Source organism: Seriola dumerili, unplaced genomic scaffold, assembly GCF_002260705.1.
Source record: "Seriola dumerili isolate Sdu_G_001 unplaced genomic scaffold, Sdu_1.0 BDQW01000478.1, whole genome shotgun sequence".
Classification (NCBI taxonomy): Eukaryota; Metazoa; Chordata; class Actinopteri; order Carangiformes; family Carangidae; genus Seriola; species Seriola dumerili.
Window position 1 is genome coordinate 762,116 of NW_019174733.1, and position 23,871 is coordinate 785,986.

Genomic DNA, 23,871 nt, shown 5'->3' on the forward strand with positions numbered 1-23,871 from the left:
TTGCTTTAGACCACACCGACCCTCCCATCCGGTGCAAGTCTAAATATAAATGCAACGCACACTGCCACTATCAGTTTTGGGGGGGGGCGGAGCCAAACAGCTGGATTCTCTGGAGTGTCTCGTGGCGGCGATGCAACGAGACTGACTGCATGTGAGAGCAAGCCTCCCCACACGCCGATGCAAGTAGAAAACGGCTACCGGGACCTCGGCACAGAGAAGATAGGGACTGATAAAGAAATTGAAAGGCTGCTCCGTGTCCCGGGAGTCCAGTGTGGAGTAGTTTTGGGGTTCCAGAGGTGTGGAGGACAGGTCGGCGTGCTCAAAATTTCCCAAAAAACTGCCAAAACTTGGAAGCTAACACAGAGACACAAGGTGAGTAGCCGCAGTATTACTCTTGATGCTGGTCGTTGCATCTAGCTGCAAACAAGAGGGAGAGCAGCTGTTACCTTGAGAAGGGATGTAGCTGATCTAACGTGAGTATACAAAATATGAGTAAACCTATGATACCTGTGACGTGTCTGTTATTATCAAGGCAATCCTGCACATTAAATTGCTGTGAACATCATATAAGCCTGACTCCAGATTGATTGATAATCAAATAATCGTTTTAGTCATGCCAACAACAACAACCAGCTTCTCATGTGTGAGGGTTTTAATGTTCTGTGTCAGATTTGATAGTAAACTGAATATTTTCGGGGTTTGGGTTATTGGTTGAATAAAACAAGCCATTTGAAGATGTCAGGTACAAATTGCAACCGGCATTTTCACTAATTTCATACATGACAGATTCAACAAAAATTAAAAAATAATTGTTAGTTGCATTTCTACTGCTGAGTATTACTTTAATGATTATTCTCTGATTATAAGTGAATGATCCTGACCTAACTCACTTCCATTCTACTCTCATTCACCAGCCAAAAGGACACATCTGTCCCGACGGTGTCCCATCTACCACTCTCCATCTTCAACAACATGAATCAATGCAGATGTCAGTCACACTCAGTTAAATGTTAGTACTACTTGAGCAGATATCGCTCGGCTGGCCGAAGAGGAAAAAAAAGAAAGAGACTGTTCAAGGTGCTGAAGGATGTCTCTCTGGATGATACTGCCTGTTAGCCTCCCAGCTCTGACCATCACTGGGATATGGGTTGTGTAAGTGTTAAATTTCTCTATCTAAAAGCTCAAAATCAAATGCAAAGTACCTCTTCAATTCAGCTGAGACCCGGTAATAAGTAGTGATGCTCAGTGCATTGTATTGTTGGCCACAAGATATACACTTATGTATTTATTCACAGTGTTTATTTGAAATACTACCAGGCACAAAAAGAAACCACCTGATTTATTACATATAGCATTCTTGTTTTTTTTTCTCTGCATTTTCCACATTAACATCATGATGCATGTTAATGATGCATGATGCATCCATATGCAATAGTGTAATAAAGCACATTTGGCCCACTATAGCAATCTTTATAAACCAGTTTACTGCTTAATAGACCCATAAAAACTGGTTTTACATGCACTGTTTCTGCCTGCATAGCTATTGACCATTCACAGTAATTTTCAGACTGTCACATTTGTAATGAATACAATGGAAAAAATAACGTAACAAGCGTCATGTCTGGATTTTTAGATCTGGATCTACTTTTTTTTAATTAAATATCACAGTGAATATGACAAAAATATATGGGATATAATCATAATAAAACATAGAATGCACATACCCAGACCATATTCTAAAAATTACAACTCTGTTGTCTATAATCACATACAAACATTTTGATACCTTAGCTTCTCTTGCTCCCAGGTGAGCAATACTGCATATTTACCCTGAATTCCTGGGAGCCATGGCAATTGCATGTGGATTAATTCTCTCCGGGAAGGATCTGGGATTATCACCCCTCTCTTGAAAGTGAGACATGCAGGTTCGCAGTGTAGCTTAATTATCTGCAGTACAGTATCCGAGCAGATGTACGGCAGAGAAAAGAGTGAGTATCTCCTGGTTATGTCTGGGCTGACAGCTCTCCTCTCTGCTCTGTTATTACTTTGGGAGGAGGAATGTAAACCCCAAGGGGAGATAGACAGATGGCCCAATTCCAAACTGTCGTAGTCCTGTATTTAGGCTATGTGCTACATCTATGATGAGCTGCGTGGGGAGTAAGCAGTCTAATCAGATGCCAGAACTGACACCTTGCACACCACTTAGTGTTTGTGAACATGGCTGCCTTACAGTCCAATCAGGAGTGTGTATTCAGGTGTACAGGGGTTTTGCAGAAACCTATACTGATTTGGAGAACATGCAGGTTAAATAAGTGCTAGCGTTGCACATTTATGTTTTGTTTTGGCATTTGATTCTGAGGTAGAAAATCTGAATTAAAATGCCAAATGCTGCCATCTTTGGATCCCTTAAAACCCATTTCCTTCCTGTTACCTTGACAAGGGTGCCTTGTTTCTAAGAGCAGTCAAGGGTCTTTTTCCGGACTGGTGGAATGTCAGAGGATGTAACATGTTGTGCAACTCTCTCTTTCAGTGTGGGTGACTGGGTGGGAGTAAGGTAAATAGTGGAAGGGGGTTATTCGAGAGTGTAAGCAGAATTTTGACTCTGCATCTGGTGGCCATACCCAGAGTGCGAATGGTCTGTGTGAAGCCAGAGGACGGCTCAGGCTTGTGCCCACCCAAGAGTCTTGGCTTTGATACTTTAGCTGATCTTCTATGAGTTGAGGAAAGTGTTTGAGTTTGAATGTGGCTTCACTTTACCTTTTAAGCTGCACTTCTTGCTTTTAAATAGTTTCTAAGCACATTTTTCTTTTGCTTTAAAGTATTTTAGAATATATCAATGTATTAGGCTCTGCAGCGACCAGCTAGAGAAGCAAATCCATGGCAAAATCCATTCACAGTCTATGCATCACACCCTTTCCTGTGGTTTCTTATATGTTATTTTTGCACAGCCTTTTCAATGTCTATACCAGTTTTTTTCCATGAAAGACTTTCTTAAATGTTCTTTGTCGAATCCTAAATAGAGAAAACATGGTTTGTTCCACCTATATATTGCTCTGAGGCATGCAATTATAGTTTACAACCACTGCTGAGCTTTGATAGAGGTCTAATTATGTAAACAAACCTATTATTACTTAGCCTCCTCTGAGCAGAGAATGCAGTAGTGTAGTTTCACGTACAGTTAAAAAGACCATTTTATTTAGACCTTTCCCAGAGCTGCACTGCTGCTATTTTAGCTTTGGAAACTGACCAAATATATAAAAATACGCCTTAACATGAAAAATGCAACAACTTCAGCTCGCTATAGTTTCTTCTCCTATATTCTTTCTAATGAAGTCCCTAGGTAAATCACTGCTCTTTGTATGTACGCTTCTTTTGTTTTCGTCAAGTTGGTGTCATTGTACTGTAGTTAATGGGCTCGGAGGTGGGGCGCAGGCAGCTTCTACCTGACGGCCATATTCCACTCATGCCGGTGCGTTTCCTTGGTGAATTATGCAAGAGCAGTGCTCTTTACGGACAACTTGTCTGGCTTGTATGACTTTCACATGGTGATTCACATCGCCTAATGCCGACCAATAACCAGCGGAGTGTTGCCTCCCTCCATAGCAGTCAGTCAATAGCAGACATGCATTTTACCAATCAAATGTAGAAAACCAGTTGAAAAGTAGCGATGTGTGAAAATGAGAAAGATGAGTCACAAACAGACACCCTAATATTTTTCTAACAGGGAGTTGTTCTTTTTCGATTGTTTATAATCAGGATTAAATGGAAAGACTGGTTGTCATAGTAATGATTGAAGATGATAAATAATTTGACTTTTTGTTTGTAGGATTTGTGGTAGGTCTGTCTTAGTGTACAACACAATGCAAACAGATGATTGTATGATACCACATAACTGAATTTTAAACATAAGCTTTGATTGATGGCATCATCTATATGTTTGTTTAATGGAGAGATTCATCATAATTATTGGATTATTGTATATACCATATTATATGATTTCCTCTTTATTGAGTATTGAATTATTAAAGGGCTATAATAATCAAATGCTGTAGTAGATATCGCCGGTTACCTGTTGCCTTATTTTTCTTGTAGTTATGTTCCCACAACAATAATATTACTGTAACCACATAACTGTTTTACACAGTATATCACATTGACACATATACTTTCTTCCACACATGCATAAAATACCTTTTGCTTCCAGTGATTCTTGGCACAAAGCCTTTATGTCAATCACACACGTGTCTCTGTTCTAGTTATTAACAGGTGTGTGTGTGTGTTTCTTAATATTTCTGTTCTTCAAACGCTGGTTTGTGAGTATGATACTATCAGCCCTGGAAACAGTCTTAATTGGCAGTTAACCTCCCACTGAACTACGACTGCTTTCAGGACAGATAGTCTCTGTGTCTGACTCCCTCTGTCTCTATGTGCCTGTCTGTCTTTCCATCTTTTTCTGGCAGCTGAATATGTTGCTTTGATCAGTGTGTGTGTTTGTGTGTCTGTATGAATAACGAGAGAATAATGCAACGGTCGCTTTTCCTTCCTGAGCCCCCTCCCCTGCCCCCTCTTAGATGTCCACCCAGAAATATGGTCATAAAAATGATCATGTGTAATTGTATCTATTGATTGAACAATATATAAGCACTGTTTGGCATATACACATACCTAAGACTATTGACTATGTTTTAATTTGTTACTGAGCAGTGTAACCAGCCATCATCTCATTTATGTTTATAATTTATAATGTTGGAGATTTAAACATCAGTTGTTCTTCTCAGTTTTTCTGAACTGAGTCAGTTTAACAGTATTACAGTACTAATCATACCGTCTTTCTTTTAGGTACGCCATGGCCCTGTACAACCAGCATGTCTGCCCTGTGGATAACTGGTATGTTGCTTAATCTATCCTGTGGCCATTTGTGTCATCATACCTCTGTTCACCCCTACACACTCTACAAAATCATGCCTTACAATCCCACTGTCATTGCATATTTCCCAATCTTTTCTCTACAGGAAGCTATTACGTCTATTGATACGTTGATTAATGGTTATGTCACCTCAGAAATGTTTGAGAGACACGCCTCAATGAGCTCACAGACCAAAAGAACAAACTGTTAATGAGTTAATGAACACAGATGAACTGAACTGAGATTTAACATTTGTTTTCTGTCAGTGAGTGGCTGACCGTGGGTTTGTTGCGGACAAGCTGTGGTTAATCTCTAGCAGCAGGGCTACTATGTGATGACACAGTGGTTCTCTGCTACTTTGACTCACCATCCCTAAAAACAAAAGAAAGCCTGGTAGTGACTCCACATCATGGCACTGGAACAAAAAATTGTAATTGCTGTCAGTCTTCTGTGATCTAAACACTGAAACAAATCATTATATCACACATTAAATATTTTTTGGCAAGTGATTGTGCTCCATATGTGTATCTTTTGACACTGAACTTTGCACTACCTTGTTTTTGTGTGTGCGTGCGTGTTCATGCATGTTTGATGCTACAGGTTGTACAACCAGTCATGTGAAGAGGAGCTTTATTTGCAGAGTGGGCCAACCTTGTGCTGCACACTAGACAATGTACCTCTCATCAGGTCAGTGAGACTCCCGCCCTGAACCCGACCCTTCCTCTCCTCTGTCTTTCCCTCTGTCTCTTCTCTGTCTCTTTGTTTGTAGTTTCTGACTGGTGATTAAAAACAGGAACACTGCCCCATTGTTGTTATGTGACCCCTGTCGGCACATTGTTGGTAAAAAAGTAAGGGAGCTTCAAGGAGACATTTCTCCTGAGTGTGTGACTGTGTGTGTGCATTCTGAAAATAACTCGGGGCTGAAATATCCTGCTGCCACCGTGGCAGTTCAGAGGCAAAGCACGGGCCTGCTCCTGACCTTGTAAACACACACACAGAGGAGTTGGCTCAGTTGGGAGGAAAGACACTCCCGCCGTTTTGTTTAGCTTTTTGGCCCACATTAAAGGCAAGTTGTAGAGTAAATACTGTGGTTTGTATAACAAATCTGGAGAAAATCTTAAAAAAAATATAGATAAGTCACTGCTTATGTTTCTGTCTAAATGCAGATGTCATGTAACGAGCTTGATAATCTGCCCAGAAATATTGAACTTTATGTGCAACTACAGATAAACAGAAAAACTGAGATATGTCTGAATGTGTCTTTCCTAATGCAGTGCTGCTGCTGAAGTAGTGAATGTGGACGAGACGCGCGTCTTTCAGCCATATTACTCATAGTATTGTAATCAATGAGTAATTGACTGAAATCAAATGATGTCACAAAGACTAAAAAATATGACTAAACCAACATCAGATTCCATTAAAGTGACTAAATATATCAAAGAATTGTTTAAAAATCATGACTGCAAGTCGACTGAATTTTACGTTTTCATCTATGTGCTGAAGAATGTGTGTGTGTGACTGCAGTCAGCTGAGAAGACTTTGTAGGCAGCTGGAGCTCTGCACAGACAGTCTGTGTTGACTGTCTCCAGCCTTCCCCTCCTACAAGTGTTTCCCATTCCTCGAACAGAGGCAGTATGCAGAAGGTGAAAAGTCAAAAGGCTTCATGATGGGATGTGAGGGAAACGTGGTTCTACCCCCCACACTCCATCCCACCACCCCCCTGATTGCATGAGCACAAATGCATCTCTAACGACTTGCAATATTTCACAGTGCACAATGTGGGAGGGGAATTAGAGGAACTGTTGCTGTGTAGTGTGCGTAGGTTGATTCACAGTAATTCTCTGATTTATTCCTGTGTACGCTTTCTTGCAGTAAATGTGGGACTCTTCCCCCTGAGAGCTGCTTCTTCAGCCTTATCTGCAGCACAGGCTCATTCATGGGTAAGGCATCATGTGCACACGCATTCAATACACACATACACACACACAATGTCACAATCCGTAATTGACCAATTTCCCTTTCACTATCACTGATAATTTCCTGTGTAAGTTAAGTAGTCAGAGGGTCAGAGGTTCAACTCACAAGTATCTTATTTATCCGTTTATATGCGGATTATTTTCTTGATTAATAATTTTGTCCATAAAATATCACAAAATAGTGAAAAATGTCCTTCACAGGTTCCCAGAGACCAAGGTTAAATCTTCACTTTGATTTTTTTTCTTTTTACAAACAGTCCAAAACCCAATTCTCACATTTCAGATTTGGAACCAGCAACAGTTGCCTTTTTCTCATTCAAAATTTTATTAAAAAGATAAGTTGATGATGAATTTTCTTTTGCCCAGCTAATGGTTTCAGTTGTACTTAATGTACAAAATACCTTTTAATAGAATCAATAGTTAAATTCAGTTAAATGAATATATAAACATATGATTGATGAATAAAAAAAGAAGGCACCACTTTCACTTTCTTCCATAAGATATTAGTCAATGTCAGCAATTGTTTAGAGATCAGTTTCCTGTGTAGTTGTTTTAATCAACTGTTTTACTTATGTTATGTAATGTGAGTTTCATTGCCCTTAGAAAAGTGCTGGTTCCTTTCAGAACCTATGACCACACTAACCATGAGCCAGTGAAAAGCTTGCATGTGTTGAAACTGAATGTAAGAAGAGAATGAACCAGGAGAACATGCATGATATAAAAAAAAAAGAAAAAGGAATGAGCTCCTGTGTGCTGGTCTGTATGTTTTTTGTGAGTCTACACGTGCTGTTCCCTGTGTTAACTCGTGGTCCTGACTACCCTGATGTAGTTAATGTTTCCCAGCTGTGCCTTAGACACGTTCTGTGTGTGTGTGTGTGTGTGTGTGTGTGTGTGTGTGTGTGTGTGTGTGTGTGTGTGTAAAGCCAGGGAGAGGTTTCTTTGCTTTGTTATTCTTTTCATTAGGATCCTCTCCCTGCTTTCAGCAGCTATTTAAGGCCTGTCTGTCTCACTGTCTGATTGGCCGAGTCTCTCTCCGTTGCTTGACACATCTGAGAGGGAGGCAGAGAGAAATATATGATGAGATAACGATGTAAATGCAAAAATAACTTATAACATTGAAAGCTGTATGCTTTGTGCTGCTTAGATCAGAATTACAGCTTTGGTCTTTGCCTGCGACAAGTTCATGTATGTATTTATGTATTTGGAGAGAGACTACACATTGTAATACTGAGCTTAACAGATCGTGGTATGGAACAGACTGTTGCAGCTCATTGTTGGAGTCAGCTCAGGCAGCAGTGAAAGTCCAGCATGTTTTACCAGCTCTGTTAGACAGCTCTGAATCACAGTAGTCAGTCTGATGACCTTATGTACATACACGAATAGTTGTAAGAGAAGGAGAGGTAGACGATACAAAATCATACAAAAATTCAGACAAATCAGTTCAGAAAATGTTATGTTATGCAACCAAACAATATAACAGCCAAACAATGTGGCCTCTCACGATTAAAAGCCCAACAACAACAAAACAATATTGCAAATTTCCTGTTGACTCCATTGCTCACCCATGATGACAGTTCATGTCTGACTCAGTTTAGATCTGTTGTAACCTTCAACTGAGCCATGTTTATTCACACAGCTGTCCTGGCCCACTACTCCTTGCATAATATGTCTGCAATTTAATTGTATAACTGTATAAACCCTCATGACAATGGTTTTCATATCAACTCAAAAATCTTCTCTGTATTATCAATGCAGCTTCCAAAATGTTGATTTTTGGTTTTACTGGAGGCACATCTTCTGGGGCACACTGGGCTCTGTTTTAACTGTCTAAAGCACATGGTCTAAAGTGCATGGCGCAATTGCATTTAGGGTGTCTCCATTACCACTTTTGCATGGTTCAAAGGGGTTGTAATTAGTCTCTTAATTAATAATTGGAGTGTTTTGGGTGTAACATGCAATAAACTAATCAGAGTGCCATCTCCGATTCCCTTTAAAAGCCAGGCGTGCTTTCACCTTGGCAGATAGCTATTGCATCGTTTATGTCCAAGCGACATCCACTGCACCACTGACTTCAGACCAGGTTTTTATTGGTAAATTGCACAATCAATTTCCGCTGCCTCAACATAGTAATACGCCAAAAGTATGCCTGATCGTTCCTAATTTTAAGACCAGTACACCCATGGGTGCTCTGAAGGGTGCAAGTGTATTTGCTATTTAAACCAGGTGGGCACTGGATGGGAAAATGGCAACTGCGTTGGTCTGACACTAGCAAAGACAATTGCATTGCACTTTGAGACAGGTGTAAGATAGGGTCCACTCTCTCTAAATTATTGCCCATGTCTGTTCTGCAATTTTTTGTTACTTAACCAGCGTTACCAGTATATCTGCAATGAGCTACCAGCGGCTCATATATTGGCCTGGCTGATTTGTTGGTCTAGCTTTAAACTGGATTACATAAAATTACACATCAAATCAGATCCGTTGCAAAACATAAAGACTTGAAACACACTTGCTCCCAATCCATCAGTATTATGACAGTCTTGTTAATATCAAAGCTGTTTGAACCGTATTTTTTTATGTAATCTGTTTGCATAATGCATAGGATATTATCACTTAAAAGGTGATTGCAGTCAGTTCAAATAAATAACTACACTGTATTAATATTTGAGCTAAAGCTGCATCAACAGTACCTGCAGGTGGATCTGTGACCACCTCTGCAGGTGGTTTGAGTGCTTCAGTCTTCAGGTTGGATTGGCTGCATGAACAGCTGCCTCTCACCCGTGTTTATTTTTTCTTCACCATCCAATACAGTAGTGTATGTTGTATGTTAATACCAGTGGTAAAGCAAGTTATTATGGCTCTGCAAAAGTAGGTTAAGTTGATCTGGCATGTACTGGGTATTGTAAATAATCAGAGCTTAGCTTTTTAGCCTATTGATTTATGTCTTACTTTGTAGATTGTGCATGCTACAGTTGGCTCAGGGGTTCACTTCTCTCTGGGATAACATGGACTCAATGACCTGTATATTGCCTCAGAATTACTCTTCTCGTTTTATCCCATTTCCCACCTTTCTGCCAGTGTACACACACAATGTTTCAAAGACAATACATGTATTCTTTCTCTGCATACCTCCTGGTGAAGAGAATGCAGCTGGGTGTTTGGGTTGAAATATATCCCCAGCAGGGTTTATTTAACTGTGAGGTGTAGTGTGGCTGATGTGACTTTTGTGGGAATATGCACTTGTGTGTGTACATGTGCTAGTTTTAGTGTTCAGCCATGTCTATGAAAGCAAAAGCAAGTCTGTGCTTATGACAGCAGGGTTGTGTATACGTTAGAGCATGTCCACGTTGTTGCAACGTGACTTCCGTGGTAGAGTAACACTGGTGTATGTACACCAATGTGTGAGTGCTTCCTCTTCCGGGCTTCTTTAGTCCAGAGAAAAGGAGTAAGATTCGGAGAGGGCAGCTCTTTGGAAAGTGTCCAAAGCTGCGACACAAGCACGCCGTCTTTATGTAAACTTATTCCTATTGTTGAACTGTCAGACAACAGCTTGTCCTGACCTTCTGAGGCCAGCTGTAGGTCAGCTATGCTGCTTACTCATCAAACATGTAACCCTCATACTGAAAGATCCAGTGAGCTCAGCATGGCATGCATCCTCCAAGAAATATGCCAGAAAACAGCCCACACAAATGTGCCTTTAGTGTGCACAGCATAAAAAAATAAATGTGGAAGAAATGTGTGTTTGCCTCTGGAGAGCAATTGGGAAAATCCATGTCTTGAACCTTCAAGCCAAGCTTTCATCATCTTAGGTAAATGCCAGCATGTTCAAACATGCTCATTTGTTATGATGAAAACGTAATTTTCTTCCAACACTGTAGGAAAGATCCACAGCCAGCCAGTCTGCAGCAGAGACAGAGATGCCATAATCTAATTAAATAAACTGCAGTTGACTTTTTCGTCCCTTCAGTAACGCAGTATGTTCTGCATTAAAAAAAAAAAAAAGACAAGATTGTTTCCGAGCCTGGAGACACTATTTGTTTTTCCATGATTGTAACTGTAATCACTTTGCCAAGATGAGGGAACAGAGGGCGGCTCACACAATCAAGAACCCACACTCACTAGGTCGGGCTTGCAGATTTTGAAGAAAAACAGTATTATTATATATTATATAATATCTATTACATTAGTTTCACAGAGACACCCTGTATACACTACATCTGTTGCTTTGCTCATGTGTATCTATGTGGTAATGTTTATCTGTATGGTTCCTGTTAATTGTGTACACACAAAAATATCAAAAACAAATGACTTGTTCTATTAACTTGAATTTCAGACAGTACCTTTAATAAATACCAAAAACACCCTAGAATATTAAATGGTTAATATTTAATATTCAGGTTGTGGCCAGGTTATAAAATGTGTCTGGTCATTGAGATGCTGGTTTAGAGCCAGACAAGCCACAACACATTCAAACCCTAGCTAGTGGAGACAGAGCTTTACATTGTTAATTTTCTCTCCCCTCTGTCTCTTACACAGAGATGGCGACAGAGTTAACACAACAGTTAAGTCTCTGGGACATTGTATGAGTTTCAGGTCAACACTGGAGGGGTGCGTTATGCCCACTTATTCTCTCAGCCTCCTCTTCTCCACTCACCCCCTCTGCCCTGCTTTCACCAAGCCCAGTCAACCTTCGTCAAGCACCAGCCGTGAGGAGCTAACAAAGAGAAACCAAGCGGGGGTCAGCTCCTCGGTGCAACAACAATACCCCCAGTCACAGCCCATTAGCACATCAGCAGTCATCTGTCCCATGTACTGTATTCCGTTTCCCTTCGCCTTTTAATCTAATGCAAGACTCCAGACCAACCCCCACCCATGTATCGTTCTCACTTTCCCGCCATTTCCTCCCTCTCATATTCCCACTTCTTAGGCAGAGCAATTTGACTTCATGTAATTCTCAATCAGCTTCCAAGGAATTCTTGTGTTTCTTGGCTAAATGAGGTGTGCAAGTATTTGCATTAAATTGAACCCAGACGCTGTGAAATAACCAGTGTGCATGATACTTTTCCAAGTACAAACCTAATGCTACCTTCTCTCCCTTTGCCTCAGCATTTCACTGTTTTACTGGTGCAGCAATTTCAGTCTCTGTGTCTTTTTATGTCTCTTTCTGCAGTTATGGTGATTGTGCTGCTCCGATATGCCCACGTGATTGAGAAGCACCAAAACTGTGTTCTCAACACGGCGAGTCTCTCCACAGGCTGGATCTGTGCTGCTGGACTCATCATGGTGGGCAACTTCCAGGTATGATGTCACAGTTAATTACCCAGTAAAATAGCGATAAAATACAATAACAAAATTTACATTTAATGACAAAAAAATCTAAGATAGCAATAGCAGAAAGTAAAATTACAATTAAAAAAAGTTAAATATAATTTTTCAAAAAATTGGTTTCAGTTTCTTCAGTGTGAGGATTTGTTGCTTTTTGTGGTCTTACATCATATCAAGTTGAAAATATCTGGGTTTTGAACAGCTGATCAGCCAACACAGGACCTGTGAGGGCATCACCTTGAGTTATAGGATATTTTGACTGGCATTTTTCACTGTTTTTTCTGATATTTTAAGCAGAATTATCAAAAATGAAACTAACAGTTAGCTGCGGCCGTGAACAGAACTGCATTTTACTGCAACATCTCAGTGTTCCTCGAAGATATTCAGGCCTGTGTTCATGACTTCTTTTGGCTTTTACTTTAATCTTCCTCTAATGACCCCTTCTCCTCGACCCTCTCCATACACACACACACACACACACACACACACACACACACACACACACACACACACACACACACACACACACACGCATTGTATTTCTGAATATATCTACATTAAGCTTTGTTGAAGTGTGTCTTGCTGCCTGTATAGATACAATACTGCTCTTTCAGACAGTAAAGTGTTAAAACTTCAAGTGAAGAAACCCAACCTGAATTCCTGCCCTGTAGATATTTGTTCTCCGGGAAAGAATTTCTTCAAGTTTAAATATTTGGAGCCCTGGCTGGACGCCTAGACCGTGTGTTTTTTTTGAAGGAGGGAGAGGAGTTACGGGTAGCTTTAATGAGACATCCTTGGTATTTTAGCTGAGGTCTATACACCTGTCCATTTCTCCTGCATCCAACACGTTGACTACGAGAAGTGACTGTTCACTTACCATCTAATATACCCCAGACCACAACATGTGTTATGAGATTTTCAACGTTATTTGCTCCATCTGTGTTTCATCCGTGTAGACACAGTTTGGTTTCTGATGAAAGGCTGGATACTTGCCGTTATGTTTTGTTACTGTTGTGGTTTTGTCCTTCAACTTTTAAAACATTGTTAAACACACGACTGCTGACAGGAAATATTGCGAAAGCCAGAGAGGGAGAAGACATGTGACTTACATCGTACGCACACTGGCCCTCTTGACCACCAAAAGAAAAAACCCTTCAGTTTTTGATATAAATTCTAAAATATATGCAGCTGTAAACATTTCTATTTTGAATGAAAACATGTTTCATTATAAAAATAGAATAATTTTACCTTGTGTGTATCCATTGTCATTGTTATATTAGCATGTTCTCACTAGAAAACTTTATGCAGAAATCAACAGTTTAAAGCTTTCAGTGCCTTTTGGCAAATGTGATGCTTTGATGCAGTATATTCAACACTTGGCCCTATGACCTCTACTCTTGATTCATCTTCCTTTTATTTGTTTAGGCCTCAATTATGCTCCTTTGTCGATGTGCACACAGACAGCTGTGGACACTACGGACTCATAGTTGTTCTTATTATACTTCTTTCTAGTCTGCTTGGGGTCTGCTTGCAGGAACCCATGTGCAGTTGGAGCCCTTGTAAATTGGAGGAGACACAGACGCACACACAGAGAGCTTATGTCACTCAGACCCTCATGGACTCTCGTGTACTTGTGGATGCTGAAAGTTTTACACTAGATTTAGGATTCATGCCTTGGTTATTTAGGAGGAGTAACTACAGAGATTTTCACTTGCATATATTTTTTATCCTGTGACATTGTCATATATAATTTATGATGTTGTCTGTAGTGGAAACACAAGTGGTAAGATGATGACTACATAGCCAGTGCTCCTTCGTATGCGACTGTGCTCATTCTGTTCGTCAGGTGTGTTAGAGATGAGAAGGACACTTAACTAAACATCAATAACCTATGTCTGAAGTTCACTGTTGAAGTGATGAAGAAGAAGAAGAAGAGTCCTACAGGAGTGTGGGGAACAGATGTGCAGTGGCAGTTTATCTGAGAGTGCACGAAGGTCGTCCTCACCTATTTCCCGTTTCTCCTCCGGGGCCTTTGCTCTGCAGATCTAGGAGGAATTTTATGGGAAGAGCCAAGGGGAAGTGAGTCATCAAGTCTGGCCATGCATGGAGCGGAGCTGGGCAGACAGGGTGTGTGTAGCAGAGGCCTCATCTATAACCAATCACAGGCCTGACCCTAGCCGCTTACTCACAGACTCACATCTCTTACAGTCGGGGACATTCCAGTGGGATGGAAATAGAGATGTCACTGATAGTGATTAAACTATGGAAACCACATGACAGAATAAAAATCCTGCTGCAAAATGAAGCACAGTTACAAATTCATAGGCTTGAAAACATGTGGACACAGCATCCGCAGGCAAATAAGCAAATTGCAATCAGAGGAGAAAAGGAAGCCGACACATCAAAGAGAGAAAGCACCAAAAACACAACACATGGAAACGTACTCTGGCAACTGCTTCAGTTTGTAGCTGCCTGTTACATAAGGCTTTGGCAGCACAGCTGTGGCGTGGCCACTGGGGCTTTTCCTGTCAGGTGGTCTGATGGTTTGGGCAGAGAAGCACATAAATAGATGATCACTGCCACACAGAGGTCTGTGAGTGTGTCAGAGCTGGGTCGAAAGCTGCCTCCAGGAAGAGGAGTGGAAGACAGAGGGTCAGAAAAGCTGGATGGATCGCTAAACACACACGCACATTTACAGATGAGGCCCACTGTCAGAATACACCTACAGCAGGGCCTTGTTCCCTGGTTGATGGTGTCTTGATAATGTCACTCTGGACAATTATGCTGAGATAATGATCAAATATCTAAGTTTCAGATTCTGTTTAGTTTTGCTATATAATAGTAGAAGAGAATAGTTTCACATCTGCGGAAATGCGCCTTTTCATTTTTTTGCCAGGAGATAGGTAAGACAATTGATGCCACTTTCATTTCTGTGCTTTCTATACAAAGCTACAGCCAGTAGCATAAAATGGAAATAGGGTGAAACTGCCAGTCTGGATCTGTCTAAAGGAAACAAAATCTTCCTATTAGCACCTCTAAAGCTCATTAATTAAAATGTTATGCCCCCAAGTGCAAAAGAGATGGGTTGTGGTTTTATGGGTCATGTCCCAGACTTTTTCTGAAAAATGCTGAACTGTTCCTCTGAGGGTTCTGGCATCAAAGTGTAAATTATGATGAACATATGTGACAGAGGAAATATCTTACAATGGGCGTTTTGTCTCAGAGGAGATGGGATAAAAGTAAGAAAAGGGTAAATTTATGTAGTTTGTACGAACTGAACGTTGCAGTTGCTGGTTTGTGCAGCATTCCTGTTAAAAAAGAAAACGGGTGGTCTTTAGATGGTGAAAATATAAGATTGGATAAATGAAGTCCAATGCAATGTCTTGAATTTTACTGTCTTTAAATTGTCATGGGTAAAAGTTGAAAATTTGTAACACATGCGTTTAAATTTTTAATCCTTGCCCCTAAGAAGTCAAATGTATTAAAGGCTTTATATGCACAAACACTTTTTTTGTGTGTTGCCAAGCTGAAGGTCTGGCTTGAAGTGCTTTTGCAATAGGTGGTAGTGGTGACACGTTTAGTTACAGATTTTGGCAGGCATTTGGTGCAGCAGGTGTGTTGTAAGCAGTTGGAAGCCAGCAGAGTTTCGCTTCAACTTATTTGGTTCTGTTTCCAGAAAGTGAAAATTGAGGCTGACAGAAAGCTGGATGTCAGTTGGGCTTGTTCTTACATGTACAGTAAATCCACACCTTCCTTATCACCCTGCACGCCTTTACCTTTCTGTATTACCATAATACAAAATAATCATTCAGAAACAGTTTTTAAATGCAGCACACAGTGAAAGTATTTACTGTAGGTGGTTTATCAATGAGGCATACACATATCCAAAGTCTCCTCAGTAAATGTGTGTGCAACACATTTACTTTTGTGACACGCTCTCTTCTCTAGGGAGTGGGAGCTCTGCTGACTCCAACATCTCACTGCGTGAACACCATTACTATTCATGTATGCAGTGGAGCTGCTGGTCAGTGTCGGGCTGTAGGAACTGATTTATCAGGCCGATCTTGCTTAGTCATCAAGCTGCATTTTACATAAGGACCAGTACTGCTGAAGATCATGTCTGAGACCTTTAAGAATGACACTGAAGGAGAACAGTGCATTGATTTTTGGCAGCAATTTGTTTATTCATTTATTTGCACAATTAAAAGAAGTAACACAGAAAATAAAGATAAGTTGCAATATTATCTGTTTCAGCTGTTTGACAAGGGATGCAGAAATGACAAGAGGAGTAGGATTTGAGGTGCATTTTCTGTAGAGGTTATTCTTTTTCCTCAACAGTTACAGCAAACCAGCTGTAAACCCAGGCTTAATGAAGTTTTGACCCAATTTCTTGATAGATCTGGCAATTGGAAAACATTCATTAAAACTTAAACTCTCATAGCTTTCATAAATTTCATAAAATAATTTTGATATGCAGAATCAGCATTTTTTCCCTAATATACATCATCCCATGAAATACTGGCACACATATTTTTAAATTTGAAAATACTTGACTTGTTCTTAATTCTTATGTGCATTATTTTCATGGTATGTTCAGCTCTAGTTTAGGAATATGGGAAAATTATCTGACAATTCCAAACATAAAAGCCCAGATTTCATTCCTTCACTTAAAGAGTTAGTTCAGATGCTGTTGATCAAAGTTGCTGAATTTTCTTTAACTCGTGTAGGTTTATGAATAAGAGGAAACAATTAATTCGAATAAATAATGTTGAAGAAAATCCCCAGTAAGGATATCTATTTTTAAAGAGTTTTATATTAAAATGTCCTAAAAAATAACAGAGTTTATCCTCATTGTTTATCAGGTCAAGAGAACTGGGCAAACTTTCATTAAAATCTTTGATGAGATGCTCTGCCTCCAGATCTGTTCTCTCTTACACAGTGAACTGAATTATATTTAGGTAATTTAAAGATTTCTCTAGAGGCCTAGTTGAAAATGTGTTAGGAGGCATAGAAACACGTAAGTAATTGAAGTGAGTTGCATTGTAAAAACTACAGAGGTTAGAGGCATCAAAAAAAAAAAATCAGTCTGAGTCAATATTTGCATTGTAAGGGTCAACTGTAGAAGGATGTGACAGGTGTAGGCACTTTTAGCTGTAGCGCATTTCCGCAGGGACACGTGAAGGAAGATGCTCAGAGAGATGTCATTTTTGATGAACACATGTAGCGATAATGAGAGCAGCTCAGTCTTCTCCTCATCCTTATTCCCCTCCTTATGTCTCCCCTATTCCTTTGTTGTTTCTTACTGCTTATGCTGCCAATGTCTTAACCCTCCCCCCTCACCTGTCTAACCCACAGTGTCTTGGCAGCACATGGTCCTGGCGTACAGTACAAGGTGGGAAAACATACATAAAGTAGAACAGCAAAGGTTTACTTGACCGCTTAATACATCTTTAATCCAGCAGGTAAGGTTTGCAATTAGTGACTGAATCTGGGACACCAGGCAGTACGTACACACACACACACCCACACACACACACACACACACACACACACACATAATAACTCACACACAAGCAGTACAGATTATTGTGGAGTGTATGGATTAATTATCAATTATTTTCATTCTTGATAAACCATTTGTTTGGTCTTTAAAATATCACAAACAGGTGAAAAAAATGTATATCACAATTTTCTAAAGCTCGTTTTTGTGTAAAAAATATTGCAGATTTATTTTCAGTGGCTTTACTAATCAATTGTTTTAATCCTTATATGGATGTAACATCAGTTAAAACAAGAAGGTGCCAAAGCACCGGGAAGTGTGTGGTGTGTGTGTGTGTGTGTGTGTGTGTGTTGTGTGTGTGTGTGTGGTGTTGTGTGTGTGTGTGTTGTGTGTTTGTGTGTTGTGTGTGGTTTGTGTGTGTTTGTGTGTGTTTGTGTGTGTTTGTGAGTTTTTCCATTACTGAATGTTGTGAGTAAGAGATTGGCAGTACTACAGCTCTCAGACCCCCACAGTGCCATTTTAATTTAGTTACAGTACAGAGAAGTGGTGCAGTAGAAGACACTGGACTTGGTTGTTGTCATTTTCCTAAGGATGGTACTAGAATGAACGAGAATTACCACTGTGAACAAAAACCTGAGGGAAAACGTATGAGGCCTAGCTGTGTTCTCTCCCATCTTCACTCACAGCTCTGGAGATGTCACAGACAGATCTGAGAAAAGACTCATATTGCTGTGTATGCTTTTCATAATGAACTGTCTGGAAATCTTACTTTGTCACTTCAAGGATTAGCCTACTACACAAGAATGTTCAGTATGTATTAGCCGGGTCAATGGACAAATGGCTTAGAAGCCAAAACTAAATAACTTCTAGGCTGTTGCTCTAATGATCCCTAAGAATTATGCAGAGCAGAGGGACATTGTTTTCCGAGCACAACTTAACTATTTAGTGTTTGCCAAGAAATTTCATCATTTGTCTAAATTTGTCAATTCCACAGAGGTGTGTCCCTAGCTTTGGTTAATGCTCCACTGAATCTCTTATCTGTTCTGATCAGTACATTTGAGCTCTGTGTGTCTGGGTCTCTCTCTCTCTCTCTCTGTGTGTGTGTGTGTGTGGCTCCTGCAGTGGGAGCTGCAGTCACATGCTCCTGAGCAGCTCTTTTGTGTATTGTTTCTTATCGTTCTTGTGACCAGCAGGGAAAAGGAGGCGTTCTGTTGTGTCGCTTGCTGCTGTCGTTTCCTACATATCACCCTTTCCTTTTCACTTATTCTTCCTTGGCGCCTTACTAAAAGAAGTCTAAGAGGCTTCAAACAATGTGTTACACAACAATTGAGTAATCTGACCCAACAGCTTGATGCAGAAGCTGTCTGATGTTGCCCCCCTTTTGATCTATCCCACGTGGTGTTTTCTTTTCCTGTCAGCTGCTAAACTGCTGATTGTGAGTATTATCTTTTGTCTTATCCATTTTAATGTAACCCCTCCTTCTCCCCCTGTCTCCTCTACTTGTATGACAGGTGGATAATGCCAAAGTTCTCCACTATGTCGGAGCGGGCATCGCCTTCCCCACTAGTATGCTGTTTGTGTGCCTGCAGTCAGCGCTGACTTACCGACTGGCCAAGACCCAGGGGGAGTACAACGTGGCCCACCTCCGGCTCTGCATGACCCTGCTGGCCTTTGTAGCCTTGGTGCTCAGTATCCTCACCAGCCGCTGACAGATGGCAGCCTTCGAGGCTGTCAAGTGCTTTAGAGTAGAGAGTAGTGCTGCCAGCCTGATAAAGGACGGAGACATCCCCTCTAGGTTATATCGCAACAACAGTTTCCCTGCAGTATTCCCTGTCAAATCCTATCTTTTGTCTTTATGGGACATTCTTACAGCTATATACAGTATAAGAGCAGATTTAAAGATTCATATAGGGCATGTTGTCAAACAATTCGATTTTGTTTTCTGCATATTCGCTTTTTCTGGCTGAGACTTAGATGAAAAGATTGTTTCGTCTTATGTCTGTATGCTAAATAATTAACACGGTATATCTTGTTTGATTAAGCAAGACAAAAACTGAAATTGAACCTAGCTGCACTTCAACAACACAATGCAGAGCCATCCAACAGTACACTGTGTTGACCAATAAAATACATGATAGCACCAACTTCTTCTTTTCATTATCAGAAAATGCGCAATTCCTTATTCTGAGTTTTGAAATGATTGGATTGATATCGTAATTTTACAGTTTCTGTAAAAGCAAGGTTTGTCCTGAGGTCAGTCAGACACTGTCAGGTCAGTGTCTACACATGAACAGCTCAGACTTCTGCTCAGGGCTTCGATTCTGCTTTGCTGTTGTGGTCCTTAACCATGTTTGCAGGTGGTGTGTTTTTCTGTCAGGAGAGCTTTGTCCTTCAACATGCGTCGGCCATCTTTGAATGGGTGTTCTGCGTCATCATCATGCTGTTTTACGGGACATTCGCCTTTGAGTTTGCCAGCATGTCAGGAGATACCATGGTGGTGCTGGCAAGAGGAGGGACCCTGGGACCTGCTGGGAGAGAACACAAGGTGGACGCACTGGGAGCACACTCACAGCCTCATCCACACCAGCCTGAAAACATGTCCATACTGTAGCCCGTCGGCACATCCTGATGCCACGCAGGTGGCTTGTTTATTCCTTTCAAACTCCGGTTGTAGAATGAGTTTAATTATTCATTTCCAGCCACACTCCTCTGAAGCTTTGAAATGAACCAGGCCAGTGCAGCAGCCGTTCATGGCAGAGTGGATTCTACTGTTTCAGCCCCAGGGGCGTAGATCTGCCACCACAGTGGAGAGCTCAGCTTGTATTGAGCTTTGTGTCTCTAAAGAACTTTGCGTTTTGCACGTTGCACAAAAGTGCGAAACCAAATTTTCTCCCAACTCTGTCCTGTCCTCAGTGACCAGCAGAGGACGGACTATTTTGTTAATCAGATCAAGAAAATGTGCTGTTCCGACCGAGATCCTGTAACCTGTCTCAATAAGTGGCCTTGGACCATTTCCACTTCAGGTGACTGCCGTGATGCTTTCATTGTAAAGCAGTGAAGGCTGCTGGACGGCCTGGCTGACAGTATTACAGTAGTGAGACAGAGGGAGAGAGAAGATGGTGTTGCGGTGTTGCGGTGGAACATCAGACTTAAGGGTTGTTTTCTCACAAGAGAACGGATGAATGCAATAAATTCAAAGAAGCAGTCAAATAGAAGAGTAAATGTTTCAGTCAGTACGTGAGATAGAACAGGCATTTTGCAATCATTTAAACCTACATTGAGCAATATTTTTGATATTAACAAATTGTAATGTCAAAGAGTCATTCATAGGACTGAAACCCCTGAGAATTAACATCCTACTCCACATAGATTTTAGTTGCTTTTAGCTGACAGAAAGTCGACCATTTGGCAAGCAGAAGACCAAGATACTTTTCTCAGGAGCTGGTTAACCAAGGCTAAAAGGAAAGTGAATATTCGACTCTATTTTTCAGGTGGTCAACAGGATAATGTTGCTCTGTGTCTGCTGGATGTGTAAGTGGTTACAGGAGTTAAACATAACAACTTCTGTCAGTTTGTCTTGTGGTCAAAAATCACTTCAAACAGCTTTAAAATACGCACACTGACAACGCCACATATGCAAACCATTTAAAGTACAAATTTTATAGTATCCATGGCACCCACATCCAGCACACATTGTCTTTTTGTGTGTGTGGATGCTTTGGATGATGCACCATATCATTATTTTAACTACACACAGAACATACAATAAATGTGGTGCCTCATAAACTTTATCACTGCGTCTTATTGTTAGGATCAATACACTATATCAACCTTAAACCTCAAATAGTATATGATTCAACTTCCTCTCTGTAGAGTTCTGCCAAAGAATAAAAAAGAGAGATGACACATTGTCCAGAGGCCAAATACGTACCAGCTAATTCAACCCAGAGCACTGGGTTTATTGAGTTTAGTGACGAGGCATCACACGTGTTTTCAGGTCCTATCGTCAGAGGTCTGCATCTCATTATTCCCCAACAAGGAGGGGCAGGACATGATCTTATTGCTTTACCTTCGTATTTTTTCTTTGAATCTCAGGATTCTCCACAGCATGTCCAGCTGCTGCAGCCGGACAAAAAGAAAAGGAATGATTTGTTATGTAAGACATAACTGAGATGAACTGTCCTGCCTCTGTGTTACTGTACAGGAGTACATGCCAAGTATCAGTCTGCCTGTGGCATCAGTGCTAAAACACAAAAGGCCTTATCTTGTCATCTTTCCCTGAGTTTAGCTGTGATTATGATAAATGGAAGCAATAAGATGGAGACACAGGGTCAGTTTGTGGAGGAGCATGGACAGAAGGTTGCATGAACAGCTGCGAGTGCCAGGAATACCAAAGCAGATATTTGGCACTACTGATTCATTGAGTGAAAAATGCTCCCTGCTAGAACCTAAACTGACTTGATATTTTGACATCTGTCAGAGCAGTATGGCTTCATGGTTTGGTATCTCTGACATTCTTTGACTTCCTCTTTCTCTGACATTCTGTGCTGGGTTGTAACACATTTAATGTTTATATTTTTGATTTGCAACAGCTCAGTGTAATATTAACACAGTTTTTTTTTTATTTCTGGTGGGAAAATCAGAGCAAGCGGATGGTTTACAGTAGTAATAGTCTCGTTAGTTGGCCTTCACACCATGAAAATATCACTTTCTCATACCACAACTGGCCACATGTTGGGCAGTGGTTTTGTTAGTGCCAGTATTTTGAGTGCAAGCACTCTAAAAAGAGCTCATTCTTCACACATAGTTTCACAATCTGTCACAGAAGGACTGAAATGTAGTAATTCACTCTCAGACTGAATGTATGATTGAACTGGAAAAGCTGGTGCATGCTGCTCTGTGGAATGAGCTGGAAGGTCGACACAGCACCAGCTGCACCACTGATCACCTGCTTCTCTCTGCTGGTCAAACTGCTCATTGCATGTGAGTTTGTGTTGGGATCAGAGCTGTAATGTTGTAGTTCAGCTCACAGGAGGTCTTGTTTTCTACTTGAAAAATTAAACATTTTTGTATCCACAGACGGGAATTAATTCAGTTGGCTACAGGTTTAGGTCAAATCTGCTTCTTTTTTTTTTATTCTGCATTTACTAAGAACATGGGACTGCTGTAGTAGCAAGTAATGATGAGCACTTGAACTCCAGCTTGCGGTTCTGGCTTTAGTGCAGCTGTGTTCTTCAGATTGTTCTACCTGGCATCACTGTCTGCCTGGCTGTGTGACCGTACACTTCTTTTACAATATGCATTCTTCTAACAAATCACAGGATTTGATGTATTTTTAAATGTTAATCCAAATGATGGTGCTGCTCATGCTGCTCATTGACTAAAAGTTTTGAATTTACTTTACAGTTTATGCATCTTAGAAATCTATGCATAATGTTCCTGTTCAACACTACAAACCACAATTTAAAACATTTCTCTTAAGTCGCCTGCTTGGCCTCATTTGCATTTAATTTCTGTCCTCTTTTTCCTCGTTTACTGATCTGTCTGATCTTTGCACTCAGGAAAATGTTACAACACCAGCTGCGTTGTTTGATTCAAAGCAGAATGAACTGTTTGCTTCTGCCTTCTGTTGTCTTTGTTTCAATGGAATTCGTTTTATGTTCATGAGGATTTGTCGTGTATATTTGTTTTATGTAGTGTAGGCGCAACTGCTATCTCACAGTTGCAGTACTGATGGTTAGCCCTGATATAATAGATTATTTTTGTTAATCAAGACTCTGTAAAGCTTAAATATAAACATTCCGGTATAGTTAGCTTGTGAGAATGCTTATGCTGCTCACGGAAAATGTGGTTAAATATCTGCAAGAAGAAACTAGTTTACTCATGCAGTCAGTAGATGATTGGTGAGAGCATTCTGATAAACTAACTAGCATCTCCTCACAAAAATCTGTTACTGGATACCCAATCCTCTGTTAAAATGCAAAATGCTCCCTATGTGCCTTATGTATAATTTTGATAATGAAAACCAAAGAGGTTTAGGTTGTAAATTCTATTTTGATGAAAAGTCATATGATTGTATACATATGCCTTAATGTTCAAAAAAATAAAAATAAAGGTTAAAAAAGTTGTTCTTCATAATTTGCTTCATTTAAGCTGCATCTAAA

General features: G+C 40.4%; 1 protein-coding gene across 2 annotated transcripts; it reads left to right on the plus strand.

Moving 5' to 3' along the window:
- Positions 1-131: 131 nt before the first annotated feature.
- Positions 132-23,815, plus strand: LOC111235317 (transmembrane protein 150A-like). Of its 2 annotated transcripts, none has more exons than XM_022763735.1 (8): positions 132-372; positions 915-1,152; positions 4,840-4,887; positions 5,507-5,593; positions 6,779-6,846; positions 12,053-12,180; positions 19,219-19,396; positions 20,065-23,815. In XM_022763735.1, exons 2-8 carry the CDS (start codon positions 1,088-1,090, stop codon positions 20,316-20,318), a joined length of 828 nt encoding a protein of 275 aa, XP_022619456.1. In that variant the 5' UTR covers positions 132-372; positions 915-1,087; the 3' UTR covers positions 20,319-23,815. The 2 variants fall into 2 exon arrangements, with proteins under 2 accessions (XP_022619456.1, XP_022619457.1); XM_022763736.1 differs by lacking the exon at positions 132-372 and adding an exon at positions 387-473.
- Positions 23,816-23,871: the final 56 nt, after the last annotated feature.

Bases quoted from the DNA above. Each gene is read 5' to 3' on its own strand.
- LOC111235317 (XM_022763735.1), top strand. From the start codon at position 1,088: ATGTCTCTCTGGATGATACTGCCTGTTAGCCTCCCAGCTCTGACCATC. The intron at 5,594-6,778 runs GTCAGTGAGACT...GCTTTCTTGCAG, and splicing joins GACAATGTACCTCTCATCAG to TAAATGTGGGACTCTTCCCC. The intron at 19,397-20,064 runs GTATCCTCACCA...CCATGTTTGCAG, and splicing joins CTTTGTAGCCTTGGTGCTCA to GTGGTGTGTTTTTCTGTCAG.